The sequence below is a fragment of the Martes martes genome, assembly GCF_963455335.1.
Source record: "Martes martes genome assembly, chromosome: 16".
In the NCBI taxonomy this organism is placed as follows: Eukaryota; Metazoa; Chordata; class Mammalia; order Carnivora; family Mustelidae; genus Martes; species Martes martes.
This window is the reverse complement of record NC_137904.1, coordinates 7,791,630-7,803,555: the sequence shown is the minus strand read 5'-3', so window position 1 is coordinate 7,803,555 and position 11,926 is coordinate 7,791,630. Positions and strand designations below refer to the sequence as shown.

At 58.3% G+C, this 11,926-nt stretch overlaps 1 protein-coding gene across 1 annotated transcript; it reads left to right on the top strand.

Annotated features, from left to right (window-relative positions):
- Positions 1 to 4,514: 4,514 nt before the first annotated feature.
- LOC308357107 (sialate:O-sulfotransferase 1-like) lies at positions 4,515 to 10,937 on the top strand (the record flags this gene model as incomplete). Its single annotated transcript, XM_080826598.1, is given in 8 exon segments — positions 4,515 to 4,625; positions 6,810 to 6,972; positions 7,422 to 7,535; positions 7,538 to 7,585; positions 9,397 to 9,704; positions 10,106 to 10,231; positions 10,546 to 10,903; positions 10,906 to 10,937. Coding segments are annotated over 8 exon segments (1,260 nt in total).
- Positions 10,938 to 11,926: the final 989 nt, after the last annotated feature.

Below are 11,926 nucleotides of genomic sequence, written 5' to 3'. Positions count from 1 at the left end.
CTGCTCAAGGAGGTGCCCATAGAGCAGTCCGGTAAGGCCAGATGCTGAGGATAGCGAACTAGGCTCGCAGCGCTCTCCTTCAGCTGCCAAGTCGCGGCAGAAGGCCTAGAGCACAATGCGGGGCCTGTTGCCAGGACACAGCTTTGGAACCTGGAACCTGAGGAATGAGCGCGTGTGCAGGAACCCCTGTGCACGTGCACATCTTCTGTTGGGCCGCCGCCCAGTGCATGAATCAGGCCTGCAGGAAGGGTCGACTCCCTCGTTCCCCACCCTCGGGGGTTCACAGATCTCTCAGGGCTTGAAGGCTGAACTGAGGAAGAGGAATGGGGGTGCAGAGGGTGCCAGTTATCTCCCCTGGCTACCTCTGGGTGGGAACAAGGGAGACTTCACTTTTCACTGTACATCCTCTAGACCATATTTTGTTTTTAAGCTTTTAATTTTAAAATTAAATTTTAATTTTAAATTAAAATTTAAATGTGGGGCTCCATTGTCCCATCAAGGCATTTCTCAAGGCATTGAGCCCAATGTGGGGCTCAGACTTACAACTCTAAGACCCGGTCACAGGTTCCTCTGCCGAGCCAGTCAGGCGCCCCTAGACTATAAACTTTCATGAGGGAAACATGTTTTTGAAAACACTCTTTCTTCCTATCTTGTATCCCGGCTACCCTGATCGCAGGAGGCCCCATGGAGTCCAGCAGCACAATAGGAAATGTTGTGTCAGGTGTGGACCTCAAAGCTAACTATGCAGTCATTCCTTCCATCATTTCCCAAAAGTTCCATTCATTTTTGTGCAAACTTGGAATTCTCCTGAAGACAGGCAAGCATTCTCCTAGAGCAGTAGGATGTATGTGTCTTGCGTTTCAGAAATCCCCAGTGTCCCTGCCTTCCAACGGGGCTTCAGGGTTGCCATGAGCCCACCCTCCCAAGGCAGGGGGTGTCCTTGCACGGACTCCCCAGCTGAGGCTGGTCACAGCAGGACGGAACCTGCCCAGCTGCTGAGGTCCACCTGTGGCAGCTGTGCCCTTGGCCTGAGGCTCCTCTGCGGGCCACTTGCTGTCCCCGCCTAGAGCGGTCCTGCGGGAGGACTGGAAACTCGTCCACCATCTGTGGATACTTTGTAGGGTCCTTGCAAAGTGATAGCTCAGATCCCTTGTGCGAGCAGGGGAATCTACACAGTTCCTGGTACTGAAACCTAGGATTTTCCTTACCAATATTTCAGCACTTCTGAAACCTCCCAGAAGTGGAAAAGGCAGGATCTGGAAGTCTAAACATACACAGCACGCCTCCTGTGATACAGACCAACAGAGATTACTGCTCATGTCCGCTGAAAGTTGTGCAGGTAGTTAAAAGCTAGAAAAGGCAGACACAAAGCAATTTTATATCAGTAATAGAGGACATGTGTATCATTTGATATATTAGACAGCACAGTGCAGAGTAATGAGGAAATGAGCTGTTGCTACATTTCACAAATATGACCTTGAGTGAACAAGCCAGAAATGAAAAAGGACCTAACGTGTTTCTGCATCACTGTTGCAGCTTTGATTCCTCCTGTTTGTTTCCTAACTTTGCATTCATCGACATTCCGGCACAATAGCAAATAACATTGGTGGAAACAGACGTTATTGCCCCTTAGCTAATTTTAAAGGAAACACTTCTTTGTAATTTCTCTGTTTAAAGAGACACGGGCTCCTGGTGGCTCAGTCTTTTAAACACCTGACTTAGGCTCAGATCATGATCTCAGTGTCCTGGGCTCGAGCCCCAGTCATCACGCTCCCTGCTTGGCGGGGAGTATGCCTCTCTGTCTCCCTGTATCCCTCTCCCCTTCTCATGCGTGCTCTCTCAATCTTTCTCTCTCCAATAAATAAAATCTTTAAAAAAAAAAAAAAGAAAGAAAAAGAGAAACACGAATGACCTTTTTCCTATGGGTCAGTCTATTCCTTCCTATTCAGGAGTCTTAAAATTTTTAAGATGTGTTCATAACTATCTCACATTACATTTGAGATGGCAGCTCTCTTTTTGCACATTAAATGCTAATTAATACACGTCCAGTTGTTGCCCGCAGTTGGGTGAAGAAGCCATGTTCCTGGTGGCAATTGTCAATTGTGATACTTTGATCACTTCCCTTTCAAATATCATTCTCTCTGAACACTACATGTATTTTTGTGAATGCAGAATTTAGTAAATAATGCAATATACATGGAGAAAATAAGCTTAAAATTGGTCATTTCAGTAAGATATTCCTTCTGTATTCTTATTTATATGATTCAATCTGACTCCACTGGATCTTTAGTAAAATTAATTTTGAGTGAGTTTTGGTTATTTTTCCACCCTGGTTTGAATAACTTAGCCATGTCCTCAGATATCTCATTGTTGAGAAATATCATGGTAAAAACAAAAGGCTTGGTGTGTTCCTTAAAGACGTGTGGACCTGCTGCAGGTCCTGGAGTTCGGTCAGTCAAGCAAATGCACAAGAACCAAAGAGGCAGGAAAGCCTGCAGGGGCTTCCCAGTCCCAGATCAAGGAACACAGTCTAGTGACTAGTGTTTTGCTGCCCTCTTCTGGTTCGCGTTGGAAGCCCTTGTTTAGACACATTCCAAGAACGCGGCTTTAGGATACAATTTTTGTCAAAATCTCCCATCCCACAAAATCAGCAAAAATAAAATAAATAAAAATATGAAACGTTTGATGTATATGCACTTCGTCAAATATTCAAAAAGCAGGAAGTATTCTGATCCCATAGAAGATTTCAGATCTACACTGTTCTGCTCTTCATGCCGTTTGAACTTGATCAAAACTCTGCAACATTTCACCCAGAATGTAAGATTCTCAATGAATAGCGGCGTTCAGTAGTGACTCCTCTTGGGGGAGCAGCTTCCCCTGGCCATTTGCTGAACAGATCGCCTCAGTGGCAAGCCCTCCTAGTCGCAAAGGCAGAAAGCACGCAACATGGGGCGCGTCCAAACACAATTCAAGCTGACAAAGTCTTCATATTCCAAATGCTTGTTACACGATCTTGTCTGGGAAGGCACAGAGATTTTCAGCCCCGGAACCAGAGAATGTCCACCTGGTTCAGGCAAAAGCACACGCACAGAGGGGACACACACAAGAACAGACAAAGAGAAACACAGCCAGGATGACACAGAAGCTGCTGGACCAGGCAGCCCACACTGTCCCAGAACACACGCATGGCCCGAATAGTTACTTGTTTCCACCTGAACAATCAAAGTGGCATTGACTCTGTGTTGCCTTCCCTCTCCCTCTCTCTCTCTCTGTCTCTCTCTCGGCAGGATATTCTCCTGCACTGGGCATTTCCCCATTGGGTGAGGGGGACTCTATGTAGATGTGAGGACCCAGAGCGCGCCCTCGTTGTCCAGGCACCACCAAAGCAGAGAGTGGAGAGAACAGAGTGGATACAGAGCTGCTGAGAGACGCCCAGGCCTATGACCCAAGCCCTGATCTGTTGTTTAAATGCACATTCTTATTTCCCATCTGTAAGAGTGCACCCAGCTCTTTTCTGGTCCATCTCCCCAAAGCCCACGAGTACAGACATAGGGATTATCACCCTTGAGCCATTTCAGCCAAGAGCCAATCAACACCTTCTAGTACTTGTCGAGAGGACCAGGAGGGGAGTCATTACTATGACAAGGTCACTTTCTCTAACTCAAGGATAAAGTTTAAGAAGCAGAAATCAAAATATCCTTTAAGTCAGAAGTCCTGCCAGTTAAATTGTTCAATAATTATGCATTTTAATGGAAATACAGTCAATAGAAACCTCAATTCATAATCCATGCCCATTTTCTTCCTTCTATGAGGCTTGAAGTGTATGCTTTTCCTGTCATCACCCGAGGGGCTGGAAATTGTCCTGTGTTTTCAGAATCCAGTTCTGTTCTGTTGTAAATAAAACCGCACTGATGTCCGCACTCCCCCGCGCTCCAACGCACCTGGATCTTGACAGTTTCATCGACTCGAGGAAGTGGAGGGGCTCAGGTCCCTGGTGGGGTGCAACCCCTACCAGGGGTGGCCACTGGTAGAGGGACACTTCCTTCTGGGACCCGGTCCTGCCGGCACTTTTGAGGACACAGCAGACAGAGCCCAGACGTGTGGGGCAAACGGACGCCCCGTGGTGTGTCTGCACGTGGACCACAGCTGCAGGTTCCTCCACGGGGATCCAGCGTGGGCACGTGGATTTCTGAGGGAAGGGAAAGTCTGCACCGAGGGATCCTGTTTCCAGTACGTTCTAGGGTAGCTGGACGACCACGGAGCACAAGCCGGAGCCTCGGCTCACCACGGGAGGAAAGGGGACCCAGTGATTCCCACGGGCAGAACCCGAGGGCTCAGCAAAGGGACGGGGTCTCGTGGGGGTGGGAAGGGTGTGGTGGTGTGAACCGGGGTGGCTAGTGAAGGCCTCTCAGGGAAAGGGGCTTGAATAAGTGGGGGAGGTCTGGGGGCAGGACGTTCCAGGCAGAGAGAACAGCAGGTGCAAAGGTCCTGAGCTCTGCATGTGCCAGTGGTGCATGGCCAACGACCGTAAGGACCCCAGTGTAGAAGGTCACCGCAACTGCCCGAACAAAGTGCCACAGATAGGGGCTCACACTTCTCGGGGCTCTGGAAACCAGAAGGCCAAGGTGGGGTGTCGTTGGGCTGGTTACTTCTCAGGCCTCATGGGCTCACAGACGGGCGTCTCGTGACTTTGTGTTCATAGGGTCGTCTGCGTGTGTGTGTCCGAATCTCTTTTTATGACCACACTAGTCGGATTGGCTCACACCCGCCATGGCCCCATTTTAACTGAATGACATCTTTAGAGACCCCGTCTCCGAGTATAGCTGCATCCTGATGTGGGGGTCGGACATGGGCTTGGGACAGAGGCCGCGTGGTACAGGGAGATGGCTGGGGGCTCCGCCGGTGCGGCTTCATGGCCTGGTCCAGGCCCCAGCCCTACATGCCAGTGCGGGCCCCGCTGCGGAGCCCGACGGTGGGCTGGTGGGGGGCTGGGCTGCTGTGGCCATGGGCGGGTCTGACAGGTGCAGTGGGGGTGGGACTTCCGACCTTCCGGGCATGGGGACCTTGGAGAGGAGCCTACGGGCAGAGCGTCAAACCCTCAGGTCCCCCAAGCATGGGGGGGCAGTGGAGTCCTAAGAAATGAGAAGGGGCTCGCAGACAGGGAAACTGAGGCACGGAGGTGTCAGGGTCAGTGTGGGGATCTGACGGGCTACATGCCTGCTTCTTCCTCTCTGGTCCCTATGTCCAGGAAGCCCAGACACCCTGAGCTACTACCTCCCCCGTCCTCCATCCTCCGAAAATCCCTGTCTCGAGCCCTGTCCAGAAAAAGCATGGGGACCAGGGCTCTGGTCCCAGGGGAGAAGACAAGCTGGCGAGGAGGCCGGAGGGAAGCCGGGTCCTCCTCCTCTCCCAAGCCAGCAGCCGAAGGACTTGTCTGCTTTATAGAGACTAGCATTCTGGATGGGGCTCCCGGGCTGTTTTAGGGCTTTTCCTGCATGGGGGGGGGGCTCGGTGCTGTAGCAGCGATGGGCATGGGTGGTGGGGGTGCACAGGGGTGTGTGCTGGGGGTGCATGGGGGTACGTGATGAATACACACAGGGGTGTGTGGTGGTTGGGTGCACAGGGGTGCATGGTGGGGGTGTGCAGTGTCAGAACAGCACAGGGTCTAGGCTTCTGTCCCCACGCGGCAGCTCAGCCCTCAGAGGTACTGGGCTGGGACCCCAGGAGCTCCCGGCAGGGGTGCAGCTGCCCGTGGGCGTCCAGGAGGAGGAGGGAGGTGGGGAGAGGCTCTGGTGGGGGTGCACAGCACTGGGGGGCACAGACCTGAACACAGGAGCCCCCCCCCCCGCCGCAGGCTCTTCATCGCCCCCCTCCCAACCACCATGGCTGGGACTGGCCCAGCGACTTTCTAAGCACGGAAATCCTCACTTTGCCAAGCCACACTCAGAAAACGCTTTTGATTTTTCTTTTCTTTATTTATACGAGATTTTTGCTGTGAGCAAAAAATAGAAAGGTCTGTGTGGCACTGCCTTGGCCTCCCGCCTCCCTCCCTGCCACCTCCCTCCCTGCATTTCCATTTGCAAGAGGTAGGGGCAGGCAGGGATGATGGGGCTGGGTACCCTGGAGCACCCACACATGTCGTGCCCCGTCCTGGGCTGCCCTTATAAAGGACATGCGAAGTGGATTTGATTGCCCATGTTCGGTGGTGAAGGGCAGAGAGGCTCAGCACCTTGCCCGAAGTCACCCAGCACCCAGCGGTCTCCTCTGTGGGGTCAGAGGGAGCAGGGAACGAACCCCACAGAGGCGACCAGGGAGGCCAGGAGACGGCTTCACCATGAGGTGTTGCCCTGCCCCTAATCCTGGCAGGGCCGGCAGGGCCTTCCGGAATGTTCTGGCCTGCGCCCCCTGCCCCCCGCAGCTGGGTTGGGCTGGTCTCCTCCCCAGGGAGCCCCAGCGGGAACGCCAGAGGTCCCTTCGGGCTCACGGCCAGTGGGCCCACAACGCAGTATGTGTGCTCACCTGTCCCATCCTGACCCTTGCACACACTGGCTCCTGCAGACGCCCCTGCGCCGGGTGCCTGGTCCTCCCTGTGCTCCCTCCGGCCTCCCAATGTTAGCCCCGGGCCTGGCTCACACTGACTGTTGTCGGGTCTCCGACCCGCTCTGAGCTCCTGGGGGCAGAAGTCACGTCCCGTGCGCTGTGCCTCCCCTGGGCTGGCACGGGAAGGATGGGCACCATCCATGCTGACAGGAGCTGGGAGGCCTGGCCCCAGTGGGCACCCCACATGCTTCTCCCTCCTCGCTCCCCAGCAGGAGTCCCCCCTGGCCATCCTGCGGGGCTGGGAGTGCTACTGTGCTTACCCCACGCCTCAGTTCAGCCTCCAGGACGTGGTGGACAGTGCGCTGTGTGGCCAGGAACCCAAGGCACAGAGGCTGGCCGAGTACTGCGAGGTCTACCAGACGCCCGTGCAGGGTGAGTTCGGTGCCTGGGGCATGAGGCGTGCGGGGCCCTCCCCGCCATGTCTGCCACGTGTGCTCTCCGGGCATTTGGAGAGACCAGTGTGGCCGCGTGCGGCCTGGGGTGGGGAGGGGAGGCCACCATCGTCCCTGGAGGCTGGACACGGGACACACCTGGCCTTTCCCTGAGCCTGGGGATGGAGGTGCTTTGAGGAACAGCAGGACACCCGCAAGGTGGGGACCCACAACCCTCGGGCAGAATCTGGAATGTTCTGTGCTGTTTGGGAGCCAGGGCTCACTGCCCGGGCCGTGGGAGGCCTCGTCATCCCCAGAGCTCTCTCTGGGCACAGGCCTGGGCAGCCAACCCCTCCCCCTGGGCCTGCCTCGGTTCCCCATCGGTGAAGCAGGAGACTGGGGGCGGTGGGTCCGGGTGGGGCGGTCGGTGGTCAGCCTCTGGTCTTTCAGACACTCGCTGCACGGATCGGCGGTTCCTGCCCACCAAGGCCAAGGTGTTTGTGGCTCTGTCGAGCTTCCCGGGAGCCGGGAACACGTGGGCGCCGCACCTCATTGAGCACACCACCGCTTCTACACGGGGAGCTTCTACTTCCACGGGACCCTGTGCAACAAGGGTGAGCGAGGGCCACAGGGCCTGGAGTCCCGGGGGAACCAGCATTGCAAACACATTCCCAGCCGTGTGGCCAGCCCGGGACTCGGGACATCCCTTCTGGTGGCTTGTGCTCCCATGCTACGAGCACTTTCTGAATTTCCCTTTGTTGTCAGAACCCGCAGTAATTCTGTGAGACGTCACCGGCTCATTTGTTTGATTTTCTGTGAGGCCAGAAGGAGCTCCTAAAAACGCTGTGTTTTTGAAGATAGGTGCAAACCCCTCCAGAGTTGTGTGGCCCCTAGTCTCCCCCTGCAGAAGCGAGAGGCCTCCCTGTGCTGAGTAGGACCGAGAACCCCAGCCAAGCGAGGGGCTGTCGGTCTGCCATCAGATGTCACCCCCGTGCGTCCAGATTCCTGACCGGACTATGGTTTAGGAAGAGAAACCCAGGTCCACAGCGTCCTGAGCTTGGTGGGGGCTCTGGTCTGCTGGGAGAAGCCAAGAAAGCTGGTGGCTGATCCTTATGCCCTGAATGTTACTGGCACCCCCAGGGGGGTGGCCGGATGACGTGTTCCAGGGTCCTGCCTGCTGTGGCCTGGCACCCGTGGAGTCCCATGGCACGGGCTGCTGGCCACCTGCTGTCTAGAGGACCATAGCCGTCTGCACAGCTGGTGGTCTTGGTCTGCAAGTGGCCCGGGGGCCCAGTGGATGGAGTGGCCACGTGTGACAGCCCTGGAGGTTCCCCCTGTGAGGCTTATGGGACTGGCGTGGGGTGGTTGCTGGCCTCTGCACCGACCCCCTAGTGACAGGCAAGGGCACTCGGTCTGTCCTGGGCGACTGTGGCCTATGGGACACACAGAGCGGCCCCTGTGGGGACAGCCCACAGCGCACAGAAGGCACCACAGATCTTGGGGTGCTGGGAACCCGATCCCGATCCTCATCCCGTGTTTACAGCCCGTGGTCTGGCTCCTCCTTCCCTCGTCCCCCGTGCTGGGCAGTAGGAGCCCCGGCGAAGGCTGACGGTTGTTAAGCCTAGGGCAGACATCTGTTTGAACTGTGTTGGGTTCCAGGAGGCAAACCTGACTCAGAGGAGCCTTGTTTCCCAGCATCAAAGAACCTGGCCCTGCCTGCAGCACCTTTGCGTGCCACCCCCACCACCACACTCACGAAGTAGGTGGTGTTGGGGCTCCTTGCTGTCCCTTAAGAACCCAGGAGACACTCAAGCTCGTTTATGGAGCATGGGTCCCCGGCTGGCGGACCCCGGATCCGTTGGGAAGTGGCCGGAGTCTAGGTTCTGGGGCATCCCTCCAGGGGTCCTTCTGTGACATCTGGCTGCACCCCTTGACCGGCCCCCTACTCCTAGTTCCTGGGAGGCCCTGTGCTCCGTGGGACCGCACATGGAGCCCCTCCATCCCCAGCAAAAAGGCCACCGCTGAATGAGCCCACAGCGTCTTGCTGACCCACATGTGACTGTTACAGGTGGGGAGGGCTGGGACCTCGCCACAGGACCCCGGGGCCCACTGCCGGGCCGGGGCTGGAAGCCCGGCATCACAGGGACACCTGCACCAGGTGTCCAGAGCCCCGTGCTGCCCTGTGATCCTGGCAGATGTCCTGCCCACTCTGAGCCACGCCTGCGGCCACGACTCCCTCTCGGGTTGTCGATGACGCTCGCGGGAAATCACCGTGCAGACGCCCACACACACGTGCCTACAGGGTCTAGAGGGGCGTCAGGGCCCTGCCGCCAGACTTGTGGGGTCTCCTGGAGGTACGCTCAGCTCTGCCTGCTGCCACGACGGGGTCCATCACTGTCCTCAGCAGCCCCTGTCTCCCCCGCAGGGTTCAAGGGCGAGAAGGACCACTGGCGCAGCCGGCACACCATCTGCATGAAGACCCACGAGAGCGGCCGCAGGGAGATCCAGATGTTCGACTCGGCCATCCTGCTGATCCAGAACCCGTACAGGTCTCTGGTAACCGAGTTCAACGGCAAGTGTGCCGGGCACCTGGGCTACGCGGCCAACCAAAACTGGAAGAGCAAAGGTAGGAAGAAGGGCGTGGGGGAGGCCAGGCAGCTCTTCTCCTGTGCAGACACCGTCTCCGGCCCTCCCCAGGCTCAGCTGCTCCCCGGCAGTGTGGCCGGGACACGGGTCCGGGGGGCGAGTGTTGGGACACTGAGCGATCATAGGGCAGCAGGGCTGTCGGGCAGGCAGGCCTGTCTCCGCAGACCCTGCCCCAGCAGACGTCCCCATCCCCACCCTGCCCCTTGCTGGCGCCCCAGGTGCAGGAGGCTGAGCTCTGGTCCCTCCTCAGCTCCCAGGGGCCTCAGTTTACCCACCCAAGACACCAGAGCAGTCCCTGTCTGAGGGTGGTGGTGAAAACCAGGGAAAGCGAAGGGTTCCCATGCCATCCGAGGTGGCAGGATGGTCACAGGCTGTTTGTTGATATTGACACCGTCCCCACCAAGACAAGAGCCCCAACATGTCTTAATTTGCCAGGACAGAGCTCTCACGGATAGATCCTCCCCGAACATTGCCCGGCTGTCCGGCAGCGTCATGGGGTGGACTGGCCACCCCTGTGGGACGTGGTCCGCATCAGGCAGGGACCTCGCTCACTTAGCTTCAGGCCTGTGCCCGTCCTCACGGTGCCCCAGCTCGTCCCCGTCACCCAGGGCAAGGTGAGCATGGATGAGGGTCACCCCGTCTCCCACCTGTGATGAACACCACTGTGCCGCGTGGGCCCTGTGGCTCTCCCTGCCCCGGCGTGGGCCCTGAGGGCAGGGCGCTCACCATCCAAGAGAGAGGGAACCAGCTCTCTCCATGCACGCCACATCTGTCCTCGTGGGGGGCTGCACAGCCACCGATGCAGACGTGGCCCGGTGACCCAGGCTGGCCCCGAGGTGCTGCTCTTACTGCCCACGGGTCGTCAGGAGGGCCTGGTCCGAGGGGCTGCCGGCTCTGGTCTCCCACCTCCCCGGCTCCCCACCCACAGCGCCCAGGAGGTGGGCTGACCTGTGCGTCTCTCCCCGCTGAGTGGCCAGACTTCGTGCGCAGCTACGCCGCCTGGTGGTCCTCGAATGTGCTGGACCAGCTGCGATTCGGCAAGGGGCTGCTGGTGGTGCACGAGGAGGAGCTGTGCCACAGCCTGCTACCCACGCTGAGGGAGATGGTGGCCTTCCTCATTGTGTCCGTGAGCGAGGAGTGGCTGCTGTGCGTGGAGAAAAACAAGGAGGGCAGCTTCCGAAGGCGCGGCCGGCCCCTGCACCATCACAAGCCCTTCACCCCCAGGATGAGGGCGCTGATCCACGGCTACATCTGGACGGTGGACAAGGCGCTGCGCGACCACGGAGGGCCGGGCTTCCCAGAGAGTATGTGCCCAGATGAACGCCCGGCTGCTCCGCCCGCGCCGCCTGGACACTGCTCCACAGGGCCCGGCTGCCGGAGCCGCTGCAGGAACCCTGCGCTCACAGACCCGCTGCGTGTGCCGCTGCACGCTTGCAGGGACCCGCTCGGACTTGGCAACGCTGGCCCGCGCGTGCACGCTGGGCTCCCCCTGCGGCTCTCCTGCTTCCCGCTGCAGGCTTGCTGGCCGGGGTCCTTGCCCCCTAGTGCGGGGCTGAGTGGGCGTCAGTGCTGTGGGCAGCGAGTACCGCGGTGTGGACGTGAGCTCACGGAGGCTGCTGGACCCTGTGACCCTAAATGGCACATCTGACGCCCTGTGAACAGCTGGGGTATGGCCACCAGGCTCCCGGGTCCACAGCCCTGCATCGCCCTTCTCCGTAGACCGGCTGGCAGTGCAGAGTGGAGCCTCCCCTGACCCCATGCTGCACATGACCTCAGGACCTGCCACAGCTCTGTGCACCCCCCACGACCCCATCCAACATCAGCACTCCGTGGAGGGTTCCCCTTGCCTGGCCTTTTCATCTCATGTCCTAGAGGCAGGGTGTGGGGCAACGGGGCATGGGGCAGGGAAGGGCTGGCCTCCGGGGGCTGCACATGGGGAAACCCAGGAGGGATGGGTCTTGGTGTCACTTGGACCGGTGGCCCCACCCATCTTGGTCATGTCCCCCATCCACACAACCATCGGGGGAGGGACCACGGCCAAATCCTCTGAGTTTACACCCCCACCCCACCCCCCACCCCCGCTGCCGGGTCCCTGGGCCTCGTTGACACACCCTCTGTCTCTATGGGAGCCTGCTGTCTTTCCCACTCATTCACCCCGGAGCAAGGGTCCTCACGAGCGCAGTGGGTTGCTGTGTGCTAGCTGGCTGGCGGCTGGGGGGAGCGGTAGGAAAGCCGCCCACCCCAGCTCACAGCCTCAGGGGGCAGAGGAGGGGTGGTCACAGAGGGGAAGAAACCCAGTAGCAGAGGAC